General features: G+C 44.1%; 1 protein-coding gene across 1 annotated transcript in view; it reads left to right on the top strand.

Annotated features, from left to right (window-relative positions):
* arhgap27l (Rho GTPase activating protein 27, like) overlaps positions 1 to 14,830 on the top strand; it is a 110,644-nt gene that overhangs the window by 66,045 nt on the left and 29,769 nt on the right. Inside the window, exons 3-7 of the mRNA XM_060942452.1 lie at positions 3,845 to 4,255; positions 6,690 to 6,893; positions 8,247 to 8,327; positions 10,477 to 10,548; positions 14,573 to 14,659. Of these exons, the coding sequence (XP_060798435.1) occupies positions 3,845 to 4,255; positions 6,690 to 6,893; positions 8,247 to 8,327; positions 10,477 to 10,548; positions 14,573 to 14,659 (855 nt within the window). The remainder of the gene's footprint in view (positions 1 to 3,844; positions 4,256 to 6,689; positions 6,894 to 8,246; positions 8,328 to 10,476; positions 10,549 to 14,572; positions 14,660 to 14,830) is intronic.

The raw sequence follows: 14,830 nt of genomic DNA on the forward strand, positions 1-14,830 counted from the left end.
CAGAAGAATCAGATTTTACGGTAGGTTTTCCGTGAAACGTGACTGATACAATCTTTCGCACATCATATGTACCATTTCACGTTCACATGTGAACCAGGAACTGATTCAAATCAATGATTTTATTTCTTTTTTTAAGCACTTTTTTCACTTTCTAGGTGTTGAGATGGCATTTCTGTGCATCACACTCATCCTGGAACTGACCTGCACACAGCAGAAAGTTCTTCAGAACTGTTTAACTCGATGCTTCCTCTCCCCTGAGAGGAGATCATCATTTGGAAAACACATTAGCTGGACATTTCCCCAGTTTATGGAGCTGAACTAGTGGGCAGAGCACAATATTAAAAAAAAAAAAAAAAGAATACACGTGTTTTTTTTCCCGTCAGAGAACCTGCTTTAAACGAGGGACCGTTTCATCCCCATTCTCTCGAACTGACCTTTTGTTTTTTATACAGCTGGTGCTGTGATGCTGGGGGATTTCTGAGTTACAGTTCTGGGTAAAAAGCAGCTTTATGATGCCGTGTTCGTTCCCCTGAGTGCAGGTGGTGAGTTCAGAGGTTCGGCTGCAAAAACAAGGAAACTGCTTTATATTTAGTCATGACACATGATTTTTTTATCCATTTATAGTTACATTTATTTAAACCACATCAAGGACTATTAGACTTCTGTAGGACGCTTTTATCTCTCATTAAAATACACTCAGTGGGCATGGAGCCAGTCACAGGTCAACCATTAACTCAGTCCATATTGTGTCTTACAAAAGTATTCATCCCCCTTGGTGTTTGTCCTGTTCTGTCACATTACAAGCTGGAATTAAAATGGATGTTTGGAGGGTTTGCACCATTTGATTTACACAACATGCCGACCACTTTAAAGGTGCACATCGTTTTATTATTGTGACACAAACAATAATTAAGATGAAAAAACAGAAATATAGAGTGTGCATAGGTATTCACCCCCCAGTGTCAATCCTTTGTAGAGCCACTTTTTGCTGCAATTCCAGCTGCAAGTCTCTTGGGGTGTGTCTCTATTAGCTTAGCACATCTAGCCACTGGGATTTTTGCCCATTCCTCAAGGCAAAACTGCTCCAACTCCTTCAAGTTAGATGGGTTGTGTTGGTGTACAGCAATCTTCAAGTTATGCCACAGATTCTCAATCAGATTGAGGTCTGGGCTTTGATTAGGCCATTCCAAGACATTTAAATGTTTCCCTTTAAACCACTCCAGTGTAGTTTTAGCAGTATGTTTAGGGTCATTGTCCTGCTGGAACGTGAACCTTCATCTCAGTCTCAAACTTCTGGCTGACTCAAGCAGGTTCCCCTCCAGAATTGCCCTGTATTTAGTGCCATCCATCTTTCCTTCAGTCCTGGCCAGCTTTCCTGTCCCTGTAGGTTAAAAACATCCCCACAGCATGATGCTGCCACCACCATGCTTCACTGTAGGATTGGTGTTCTCAGGGTGTTGGGTTTGTGCTACACATGGCGTTTCCCATGATGGCCAAAAAGTTAAATTTTAGTCTCATCTGACCAGAGAATCTTCTTCCATGTGTTTGGGGAGTCTGCCACATGCTGTTGGGCAAACTCCAAATGTGTTTTATGAAGCAGTGACTTTTTTTCTGGCCACTCTTCCATAAAGCCCCGCTCTGTGGAGTGTATGGCTTAAAGTGGCCCTATGGACAGATACTCCCATCTCCGCTGTGGATCTTTGCAGCTCCTTCAGCGTTATTGTTGGTGTCTTTGCTGCATCTCTGATTAATGCCCTCCTTGCCTGGTCTGTGAGTTTTGGTGGGCGGGGCCTTCTCTTGTCAGGTTTGTAGTGGTGCCATAGTCTTTCCATTTTGCTATAATGGATTTAATGGATCTCCATGGGATATTCAAAGTTTGGGATATTTTTTATAACCCAACCCTGATCTATACTTCTCCATAACTTTGTCTCTGACCTGTTTGGAGGCTCCTTGGTTTTCATGTTGCTTGCTTCGTAATGTTGCAGAGTCAGGGTCCTTCCAGAACAGGCTGATTTATACAGACATCATGCGACAGATCATGTGACGCTTTGATTGCACACAGGAGGATCTTAATCAACTAATTATGTGATTTATGAAGTGAATTGGTTGGACCAGCTCTTATTTAGGGGTTTCATGTGAAAGGGGGTGAATACTTATGCACACTCCAGATTTCTGTTTTTTCATCTAAATTATTGTTTGTGTCACAATAAAACAACAATTTTCATCTTTAAACTGGTAGGCATGTTGTGTAAATCAAATGGTGCTAACCCCCCAAAATCCTTTTTAATTTCAGCTTGTAATGCGGCAAAACAGGACAAACACCAAGGGGGACGAATACTTTTGCAAGACATTGTAACCAGTAAGAACTGAGTGAAACCTGTAATGGTGTCTATGATCTGGGTGAAACAGTATGAGTGAGTGTGTGAGGCTGAAATCAGGGATGGATATCTGATTCCTCTCGTCTCTGTCTCTTTTGTTCGTGCTGAATAAAGGGAAAGGCTCAGGTCAGGCGTTTCGCTGCTCCACTCGCCTTTGTCCTGCGCAGGTTTCCATGGGTTTTTGTTTGAGTTGATGATGGGAATCCTAGCACTGGTATAAAATTCGCACGGAGAGCAGAAACCATGCTGAGGTCACAATGAAAGCGGGCGGAGTATTTTGAAATGATAAAAGGGCTGCAGAGGAGGTTCTTCGTCCTGTTCAGCCTGTAATCATCCACTGATCTGTGCACTCAGAAGCGTGTAATGACGGAGAAGTTTCTCATTTTTCTTTTCCAGTCTGGATCCTGGTTTGACGAGTCGATTGAACAAGTTCAGGCATGATCTGATCTGATCTCAGGGTGTCTTATGTAACAAGTGTCTCACTTGTTCGAGTATTTGGTTGGTATGATCATAATGCTCTGGGCTACAGTAGACACTCTTGTGTGCTTTTTCATCTTCAATAGGTGGCGCTGGTGCTGACGGATCAGATTCCGAGCCCATTTTTAGCTCATTGAGCCATAGGCCAGGCTGGATGAGCTTATGTGATCACGCATCATTTGTCCATTGTCGTCCATCCACGATTTACAAAAATCGCTACTCCTTCTACAGGAGTGATCGGATTTCGATCAAACTCACCTACAATGTTCCGCAGGTGGGTGTGTATAAAAATTGTCAACACGGTGGCGCCACCTGTCATATTTACAATTTTATGGGCGTCTGACATTTTTGGGTGACTCGTCACATTAAACACTACTCTTCATAAACTGCTGGGACACTTTCACTGAAACTCACCCAGAAGACTCTAAAGACATTCCAACAAGAATTGTTCACCAGGTGGCGCCACCTACCATGGATGAGGCTACAGAGGGGTCACATGCAATTTCACAAAAATCGCTACTCCTCCTACAGGATTGATCAGATTTTGATCAAACTCATATGGAATGTTCCTCAGGTTGGTGTGTATAAAAGTTGTCAAGACAGTGGCACCGCCTGTCATATTTACGAGCTTTTGAAAATTTTGGGTGACTTGTCACATCAAACACTACTGTTCATAAACTGCTGGGACATTTTCACTGAAACTCACCCAGAAGACTCTAAAGACATTCCAACAAGAATTATTCACCAGGTGGCGCCACCTACCATGGATGAGGCTACACAGGGGTCATTAGCAATTTCACAAAAATCACTATGAGCTCCAGCCTCATTGAGGCTATTTTTATTAGTCTCGAATTATGCTATACCTTAAAACTGAACCTGGAGCATTTTAAAGCATTTCAAGTGTTACCACTCATCGTTTCTTCATCTTTGTCATCATTGTGATTCTGTTACTAACTCATTTCCAAACACCTGTTTCTTTTCTCCTCCAGCAGGAACGTGAGAACCCCACTGTAGCGGTGTATGCTAACGTCACTGAGCTGAAGAAGCTCTCACCTCGTATGCATCCGTCTTCCATCTCCACCTGCTCATCTCCCAGTCTCCCTCTCAGCCCCGCTCCGGACTCACCTGAATGGGAGGAGCAACCTGAGCAGGACAACGGCAAAATGTTTTACCCTGCCACACACCCTCATAGCCCCACTCTGCCCAGAGTCATGGACTCCCCACCTCTGCCTGCTCCATCAGTGCCTGCTCCATCCTCACTGCCTCCGACTGTCTCGCAGGGATCTGAATGGATCCAGCTCCTAGACGAGACCTCGGGGAGACCCTATTACTACAACACCACACTGAATCAGACAACCTGGGACGCTCCCGAGTTGCTCAGCCTTCAGCAGGAAGGACCGGTAAGGAACATTTGGCATGATGATGCAGTTGTCATTATCCTTTTGCAATGTAAAACTTTGTCATAGAGCTTGATAACTTTCTGTGAAACCATGAGGTCCTTGTTGTACCCATTGATGCTCCTGTATCATTCCATTAACAAACCAAAGTTATTTGCAAAACAATGCCGAGGACTAGATGAAAAACTTGTACAGTGCACGTCATTATGACCTCTAGATTGGCCTGATGTGCTCCTGTCCTGTTCACTTTCAGTAAAACCTCTGCTAGTTTAGAATGTAGTCGGAAAAGAACACTGGAGTTCATTACTCCAGTCTTATTCAGGCTACATTGGTTGTAGATGAAATTCTCCTCCGTAGGATGTTGAATACTGTGGATACTCTTATCTCCAGGGGAAACTGCTGATCTCCTGAAGCTCTTCACTTAGCTGAGACTGACCTGATATCAGTCAAGGGTCACTGTCCATTCAGCCAGTGGAAATTTGATCCCTATAGCTCTGGAAGTGAATATTAGGAATGCTTTATGGCTCGGCATGGTGGTGTAGTGGTTAGAACTGTCGCCTCGCAGTAAGAAGGTCCGGGTTCGAGTCCAGCAGCCGGCGAGGGCCTTTCTGTGCGGAGTTTGCATGTTCTCCCCGTGTCCGCGTGGGTTTCCTCCGGGTGCTCCGGTTTCCCCCACAGTCCAAAGACATGCAGGTTAGGTTAACTGGTGACTCTAAATTGAGCGTAGGTGTGAATGTGAGTGTGAATGGTTGTCTGTGTCTATTACCCCTTTTCCACGTAATCAGTTCCAGTGCTGGTGCTGGTTCACAACTCGTTCAACTTGCGAGCCAGCTGAGAACCAGTCTGCTTTTCCATCGCTCGCGGTGCTAAGGGAAGCCATGTCATTATGTCGCTGTATAGGTCATTACGTCATTGTATACGTCAGTTACGTCACTAATATACGTCAGTTATGTCGCTACGTTTGCATAAACCTTGGCGCGAATATCGAAGCAAAAACAGCATGGAAGAAGCAGCAGCAGCAACAACAACAATAATAATAATAATGGCTGACTTCGCGTTTGTACAGCTGCTGCTTCTCGTCGCTTAAAAATGTCGATCTTTCGCGGTCTTGTTATTGTTGTCGGTCTTAACAACTCCGCCCCCCCGCTGACGTAAGCGGTTCTTTCCTCTGGCCCAGCAGAGAGTTGGTGCTAGCCTGGAACCGTTTTTTCTGGCCCCAGAGCCAGTTCTTTGTCAGTGGAAACAGAAAACCTGGTTCCAAACTAAGCACTGGCCCCGAACCAGCCCTGGAACCTGGAACTGCTTTGGTGGAAAAGGGGCATATGCGTCAGCCCTGCGATGACCTGGCGACTTGTCCAGGGTGTACCCCGCCTCTCACCCATAGTCAGCTGGGATAGGCTCCAGCTTGCCTGCAACCCTGTAGAACAGGATAAAGCGGCTAGAGATAATGCATGGATGGATGGATGGATGGATGGATGGATGGATGAAATGCTTTATGACTGTTTTTAAATCCAAACTGTTTTTAAACTTGGCCCATTTGTAGTTGTTGTGTTTTATTTTTAATTGTATATTTTTGATGCATTATGATTTGCAAACTGTTTGAATGCAACAGAAAATTGTTAGCTTTGAGAAGTGGGAGGGACAGACAGGTACTAAGGCCACACCTCAATCACTGGTACCAACAGGCACACAGAGGTCACGCCTCCGTAACTGAAACTGATAGGCTTCGTTCATGGGGACTGGCAAGGACATCTCATCATTTTCGCCTACTGACAGACACAGAGGCCACGCCTTCTTCAATGACTTGCATAAAAGCCACACCACTTAAACTGGGCCTAGCAGGCTCAAGGGCCATGCCTTCTACTTGATTAGGACTGGTGGATCTTACATACTTGGAGGTCAAGGTGATGCACAAGGCCGAAAGAAACTCATTTGATTATGTTTCTAAATAACAAACATCCATCCATTATCTGTAACCACTTATCCTGTGTAGGGTCGCGGGCAAGCTGGATCCTATCCCAGCTGACTACGGGTGAAAGGCGGGGTTCACCCTGGACAAGTCGCCAGGTCATTGCAGGGCTGACACACAGAAACACACAACCATTCACACTCACATTCACACCTACGCTCAATTTAGAGTCACCAGTTAACCTAACCTGCATGTCTTTGGACTGTGGGGGAAACCGGAGCACCCGGAGGAAACCCACGCGGACACGGGGAGAACATGCAAACTCCACACAGAAAGTTCCTTGTCGGCTACTGGGCTCAAACCCAGAACCTTCTTGCTGTGAGGAGACAGTGCTAACCACTACACCATCCCATAATAAACACGTAAATGTTAATAAAAGTAAAAACTGGTCATCAGAGAACCAGATCTGTTCAGTCTGAATCAACAAGTTACCCCTCTCTCTCTCTCTCTCTCTCTCTCTCTCTCTAGCCCCCTTTACCAGAAGAGGATTACCCCGCAAATGATCATGAGGTTCAGGACGTCCCCTTCAGAGACACGCCCCTGTCCCCGGTCAAACTGCCTGTCCTGCCTCGGCTCACTCTGGACCCCAGAACCCCTGTACCACACGGCTGGAGCTGCTCTACGGCTCCTGGAGGAAAAACAGTCTTCACCAATGACCACACAAACCAACAGGTAAACATCAATGCTGACGTTTACTTTCGACGTACGTTTACATCATGGAGATGCAATTTCAGCAACCAAGTGACGTGATCTTCTAGAATTGAGATCTCCTCGATTCTATTCAAATTCGGTATGATACTATAAAGGAACAAATCCAAATGATTCCTTAGATCAATCCTATGGTGCATGTGGCCCTATGTTTTCTCAGTTTCCCACTTGGAACTGCTATTGGTTCCCAGTTTGACATATAAAACATCGAAGAAAAGTGTAGAACCATTGGTTTCATTGTATCTTGTCTTATAAATATAGAAGTTCTCATTACACATGTATAGAAACATTATAAAGAAAAACAAAGTTTGGAAGAAAGTATCAGAGATCGCTGGCATCTCCGGTGAGTGTAGGTAGCTCGTGGAGTTAGCTCGCTTTGCTAAGCTAATCTGAGAATTAAGTTCATATGAAGCTGAGTACGTACTGCAAACCAAAATTCACAAACAAAAGTAGTATGTATAAATTGTGTAGTGAGCTGTAGGTTGTAGAAAATGGCTACTGCAATGTCTGGTCAAAACAAAACTTAAATGCAATTCAGGCCACGCCCACAAGAGAGAACAGTAGTAGTTGCTACAGTCCCACAACAGCTGAACTACAAACAATGTGAGCGACTTGTCACTTGCCTGATTGGCTCTTTAGATAAATAAATCTATAATACTGCTTGTTAGTGTTTTATTTTATTTATGAATACTGCCCCCTGCTGGTGTGGAGAGTTCCTCTTCACAGTTGCTGTGAGGTAATCGTTAGCTTGTTGTGTCGGGGATGTTATATTTTCCAGTCTTCTCTTTCAAGACCACATTCAAAAAGAAGCAAATACACAGATATTTGGGGTTTATTCTGTAAAAACGAAGTAAAAATATCTTTTTAATTTTTTTTTAAATTGTGATGATGTTATGAGTAGATATCATAATACGCTGAAAACCGTAATACTTCGCTGGATGTCATTAAAATACGACTTGATCACATGCTATCGTTTGCTTGCTTGCGTTATAATTAGCACCAAATGAATTAAAATCCCGATCTGTTCATTGAACTAAAAACAACGGACTGAAACCCAGTTTAATGAAACGCGGGCGTGAACAGATCGTGATCGTTTTCATCGCTGTGTGTTAAATCGTCTGTGGATCACTGAAGACTTCTCTGAAGGTTTGAGGAGGAAACTTTAAACAGCGCCCTCTGGTGGTGATATCTCGGCAGCTTGAAAACTTTGATCGTTCCGTATGTCAAACTCACACTGCTGTTAAATTTATACAGAATGTGTTCGTGTGAAATCAGGTTTATTACGGAGCGCGTGATTACACTCGTCTTTTTCCACAGTGGATCCAGTCGAAGGATGAGAAAGGCCAGACGTATTATTACCTGAAGGACGGCTCCGTGTCTCAGTGGAACCTTCCGGAGGTTCGTGTGTCTGTTTATCGAAAACATTTCCACTTTTTTTTTTTTTTGCTTATTACACTTCATTTTTAATTTTAATTTTTATTAATATTTGATTGCTTTCTTTTTATTGCTTGTTTCTTTCTTTTTTTGTATCTTTTTGTTTTTCTGTCTTATGGCCTGCCTTTCTGTTCTTTTCTTTTCTCTTTTTTCATTTCTTTTCTTCCGTCCTCCATTTTGGGTCTTTCTTTTCTTTTTTCTGTCATCCTCTGTTTATTTTTGTCATTTATTTCTGCCCATCTTTCTGTCACTTACTTTTTCCTCACTTTTCTTTCTTTTTCTTTCTTTTTTCACCCCTTATCTTTCTTGATTGTTATCTTTTATTTCTGTACATCCAGATGTTTTCCATCTTCTTTCTTTCTTTCTTTCTTTCTTTCTTTCTTTCTTTCTTTCTTTCTTTCTTTCTTTCTTTCTTGCCATCTGGATTCTCTTTATTTCTGTCACCCTTGATATTTCTTGAATTCTATCTTTTTACTTCTATCCATCCTGATTTTTCATCCTCTTTCTTTTTATTTCTATCCATCCAGATCCTTTCTTTCTTTCTTTCTTTCTTTCTTTCTTTCTTTCTTTCTTTCTTTCTTCTTCTTCTTCTTCCTCTTATTATTATTATTATTATTATTATTATTATTATTGCACTTATTTATTTGCTTCTTTGTTAATTTACTTTTACATCTTTTAAATTTTTTAATGATCTTTTCCAATTTTGAATTATAAATATTTATCCCTAATAGCTATGTAAGAGCTGGGTGTGATCAGGTGTGTGATGTGTGTGTGTGAGATGTGTGTGCGTGATCAGGTGTGTGATGTGTGTGTGATCAGGTGTGTGATCAGGTGTGTGATGTGTGTGTGATCAGGTGTGTGATGTGTGTGATCAGGTGTGTGTGTGTGTGTGTGTGTGTGTGTGTGTGATCAGGTGTGTGTGTGTGATCAGGTGTGTGATGTGTGTGTGTGATCAGGTGTGTGATGTGTGTGTGTGTGATCAGGTGTGTGTGTGTGTGTGTGTGTGTGTGTGTGTGTGTGATCAGGTGTGTGATGCATGTGTGATCAGGTGTGTGATGTGTGTGTGTGATCAGGTGTGTGATGTGTGTGTGTGTGTGATCAGGTGTGTGTGTGTGTGTGTGTGTGTGTGTGTGTGTGTGTGTGTGTGTGTGATCAGGTGTGTGATGTGTGTGTGTGATCAGGTGTGTGATGTGTGTGTGTGTGTGTGTGTGTGTGTGTGTGTGTGTGTGTGTGTGTGTGTGTGTGATCAGGTGTGTGGTGTGTGTGTGTGTGTGTGTGTGTGTGTGTGTGTGTGTGTGTGTGTGTGTGATCAGGTGTGTGATGCATGTGTGATCAGGTGTGTGATGTGTGTGTGATCAGGTGTGTGATGTGTGTGTGTGATCAGGTGTGTGATGTGTGTGTGTGATCAGGTGTGTGATGTGTGTGTGTGATCAGGTGTGTGATGTGTGTGTGATCAGGTGTGTGATGTGTGTGTGATCAGGTGTGTGATGTGTGTGTGTGATCAGGTGTGTGATGTGTGTGTGTGATCAGGTGTGTGATGTGTGTGTGTGATCAGGTGTGTGATGTGTGTGTGATCAGGTGTGTGATGTGTGTGTGTGATCAGGTGTGTGATGTGTGTGTGTGATCAGGTGTGTGATGTGTGTGTGATCAGGTGTGTGATGTGTGTGTGTGATCAGGTGTGTGATGTGTGTGTGTGATCAGGTGTGTGATGTGTGTGTGTGATCAGGTGTGTGATGTGTGTGTGATCAGGTGTGTGATGTGTGTGTGATCAGGTGTGTGATGTGTGTGTGTGATCAGGTGTGTGATGTGTGTGTGTGATCAGGTGTGTGATGTGTGTGTGTGATCAGGTGTGTGATGTGTGTGTGATCAGGTGTGTGATGTGTGTGTGTGATCAGGTGTGTGATGTGTGTGTGTGATCAGGTGTGTGATGTGTGTGTGTGATCAGGTGTGTGATGTGTGTGTGTGATCAGGTGTGTGATGTGTGTGTGTGATCAGGTGTGTGATGTGTGTGTGTGATCAGGTGTGTGATGTGTGTGTGATCAGGTGTGTGATGTGTGTGTGATCAGGTGTGTGATGTGTGTGTGTGTGTGTGTGTGATCTGGTGTGTGATCAGGTGTCAGCGTTGGGGAACGGCGTGGAGCAGGATGTGCTGAAGAGCCCGAGGCTCGGCCCACAGGAAGACACGGTGAGCCGGAGGGACTCGGTTCTGTTCTCCTGGGTGTGGTCAGAGACAGGATACACAATCTCATCAGAACATCTGTTTCATTCACACAGCTGGGTGGAACATCGAGCACTTTACAGTCACACAAATACAGACCCTTTCCAAAAAATTAGAATATCAGGGAAAAGTTGTTTAATTTCCAAAATTCCATTCAAAAAGTTAAACTTTCATAGATTATAGATTCAGAGCCACAATTTAAACGATTTCAAGTATTTATTTGTTTATTTTTACATAATTTGGGCTTCCAGCTCATAAAACCCACGAAAACAGGAATTCAAAAAATTAGAATACTGTGAACAAATCAACCCAAATTTTGCAGGGCATGAATGTTTTAAACTGAGTGTCACACACTAATCATCTACTAAACTCCAAGCACCTGCACAGGTTTCCCCAGGTGTCGTTAAATTGTCTCAGTTCGGTTCAATATGGGGAAGACTGCAGACTTGATAACTGGCCAGAAGACCATCATTGATACCCTCCATAGGATGGGTAAGCCACAAAAGTTCATAGCTAAGGAGGCTGGCCGTTCACAGACTGCTGTGTCCAAGCATATCAATGGAAAGTCTAGTGGAAGGGCAAAATGTGGCAGGAGAAGATGCACCAGCAAAAGAGATGACTGTGGGCTTCAGCGGATTATCAAACAGAGAAGATTCAAGAATCTGGCAGAGATCCAGAAAGAGTGGAATGAGGCGGGAGTCACAGCTTCAAAAACCACCACATTCAGACGCATCCAGGAGATGGGCTACAACTGTCGGGTTCCTCGGGTCAAGCCACTCCTGAACCTGAGCCAACGTAGGAAGCGTCTCAACTGGGCCAAGGAGAAGAAGGACTGGACTGTTGGCCAGTGGTCCAAGGTCCTCTTTTCCGATGAAAGTAAAGTGTGCCTTTCATTCGGGAATCAAGGTCCAAGGGTTTGGAGGAAGACGGGTGAGGAACAGAACCCAAGCTGCTTGAGGTCCAGTGTGAAATATCCACAGTCAGTCATGATTTGGGGTGCGATGTCCGGTGCAGGTGTTGGTAAACTCTGCTTTCTTAAATCCAAGGTCACCGCAACAGTCTACCAGAATGTTTTAGAGAACTTCATGATTCTTTCTGCTGAGGATCTGTATGGAGATGCAGATTTCATCTTCCAGCAGGACCTGGCCCCTGCCCATACCGCCAGAAGCACCAAAACCTGGTCTGATGCCCATGCCATCACAGTGCTTGACTGGCCAGCCAACTCGCCGGACCTAAACCCCATTGAGAATCTATGGGGTATTCTCAAGAGGAAAATGAGGGGCACCAGACCCAACAACAAAGAAGAGCTGACAGCAAGCATCAAGGAAATCTGGGCTTCCATAACTCCTAGGCAATGCCACAGGCTGACTGCCTCAATGCCATGTCGCATTGAGGCAGTAATTAAGGCAAAGGGATTCCCAACCAGGGGCGGCACGGTGGTGTAGTGGTTAGCGCTGTCGCCTCACAGCAAGAAGGTCCGGGTTCGAGCCCCAGGGCCGGCGAGGGCCTTTCTGTGTGGAGTTTGCATGTTCTCCCCGTGTCCGCGTGGGTTTCCTCTGGGTGCTCCGGTTTCCCCCACAGTCCAAAGACATGCAGGTTAGGTTAACTGGTGACTCTAAATTGAGCGTAGGTGTGAATGTGAGTGTGAATGGTTGTCTGTGTCTACAGTGGGGCAAAAAAGTATTTAGTCAGCCACCAACTGTGCAAGTTCTCTCACTTAAAAAGATGAGAGAGGCCTGTAATTTTCATCATAGGTACACTTCAACGATGAGAGATAGAATAGGGGGAAAGAATCCAGGAAATCACATTGTAGGATTTTTAATAAATTAATTGGTAAATTCCTCGGTAAAATAACTATTTGGTCACCTACAAACAAGCAAGATTTCTGGCTCTCACAGACCTGTAACTTCTTCTTTAAGAGGCTCCTCTGTCCTCCACTCGTTACCTGTATTAATGGCACCTGTTTGAACTCGTTATCAGTATAAAAGACACCTGTCCACAACCTCAAACAGTCACACTCCAAACTCCACTATGGCCAAGACCAAAGAGCTGTCAAAGGACACCAGAAACAAAATTGTAGACCTGCACCAGGCTGGGAAGACTGAATCTGCAATAGGTAAGCAGCTTGGTGTGAAGAAATCAACTGTGGGAGCAATTATTAGAAAATGGAAGACATACAAGACCACTGATAATCTCTCTCGATCTGGGGCTCTACACAAGATCTCACCCCGCGGGGTCAAAATGATCACAAGAACAGTGAGCAAAAATCCCAGAACCACATGGGGGGACCTAGTGAATGACCTGCAGAGAGCTGGGACCAAAGTAACAAAGGCTACCATCAGTAACACACTACGCCGCCAGGGACTCAAATCCTGCAGTGCCAGACGTGTCCCCCTGCTTAAGCCAGTACATGTCCAGGCCCGTCTGAAGTTTGCTAGAGAGCATTTGGATGATCCAGAAGAGGATTGGGAGAATGTCATATGGTCAGATGAAACCAAAATAGAACTTTTTGGTAAAAACTCAACTTGTCGTGTTTGGAGGAGAAAGAATGCTGAGTTGCATCCAAAGAACACCATACCTACTGTGAAGCATGGGGGTGGAAACATCATGCTTTGGGGCTGTTTTTCTGCAAAGGGACCAGGACGACTGATCCGTGTAAAGGAAAGAATGAATGGGGCCATGTATCGTGAGATGAAAACTTCCTTCCATCAGCAAGGGCATTGAAGATGAAACGTGGCTGGGTCTTTCAGCATGCCCGGGCGGTGTGTCCCAAACACACCGCCCGGGCAACGAAGGAGTGGCTTCGTAAGAAGCATTTCAAGGTCCTGGAGTGGCCTAGCCAGTCTCCAGATCTCAACCCCATAGAAAATCTTTGGAGGGAGTTGAAAGTCCGTGTTGCCCAGCGACAGCCCCAAAACATCACTGCTCTAGAGGAGATCTGCATGGAGGAATGGGCCAAAATACCAGCAACAGTGTGTGAAAACCTTGTGAAGTCTTACAGAAAACGTTTGACCTCTGTCATTGCCAACAAAGGGTATATAACAAAGTACTGAGATGAACTTTTGTTATTGACCAAATACTTATTTTCCACCATAATTTGCAAATAAATTCTTTAAAAATCAGACAATGTGATTTTCTGGATTTTTTTTTCTCATTCTGTCTCTCATAGTTGAGGTATACCGATGATGAAAATTACAGGCCTCTCTCATCTTTTTAAGTGGGAGAACTTGCACAATTGGTGGCTGACTAAATACTTTTTTGCCCCACTGTATGTGTCAGCCCTGTGATGACCTGGCGACTTGTCCAGGGTGTACCCCGCCTTTCGCCCGTAGTCAGCTGGGATAGGCTCCAGCTTGCCTGCGACCCTGGAGAACAGGATAAAGCGGCTAGAGATAATGAGATGAGATTCCCAACCAAGTACTGAAGATTGACATATCATTTTGAAAGTACCATATTTTGATTGATTTGATGTGATCCTAATTTCTTTCTTTCTTTTCTGCAAAAACTGAGAAGTAAAGGTGATTTGTTCACAGTATTCTAATTTTTTGAGTTCCTGTTTTCGTGGGTTTTATGAGCTGGAAGCCCAAATTATGTAAAAATAAACAAATAAATACTTGAAATCGTTTAAATTGTGGCCCTGAATCTATAATCTATGAAAGTTTAACTTTTTGAATGGATTTATGGAAATTAAACAACTTTTCCCTGATATTCTAATTTTTTGGAAAGGGTCTGTAAACAACACACAGGCTCCGTGAGAGCCGGCTGCGAGACACACAGCACACACTCACACACTTTCACACCACACGTTCTGCACTGTTCTAAACGTGACGGCTCACTGTGAGGGAAACGTTTAATCACAGAACCTTCTCCCGATGATGATGGAGCAGATTCACTGATGATCAGCGCAGATTTGTTCATTTGGTTAAATGTTATGAAGCCTGAAGGTGAAAATCCAGTCGAGTCGTCACTCTGCACTTCTGCTTTCTTCTAGCAGAAGTTTGTTCCGTCCCACCGCAGGATCGCTTCTGATTACAGCACGGATTCATCGAGCACAGGGACCTCGACAGACACACATCAGGCACGTACACACACACACACACACTCCTCATTCTATTATAGTAACACACACACACACACTCCTCCTTCTGTTATAGTAATACACACACACACACACACACACACACACACACACACACACACTCCTCCTTCTGTTATAGTAATACACACACACACACTCCTTCTGTTATAG

The sequence above is a fragment of the Neoarius graeffei genome, chromosome 16, assembly GCF_027579695.1.
Source record: "Neoarius graeffei isolate fNeoGra1 chromosome 16, fNeoGra1.pri, whole genome shotgun sequence".
NCBI classification, from domain to species: domain Eukaryota; kingdom Metazoa; phylum Chordata; class Actinopteri; order Siluriformes; family Ariidae; genus Neoarius; species Neoarius graeffei.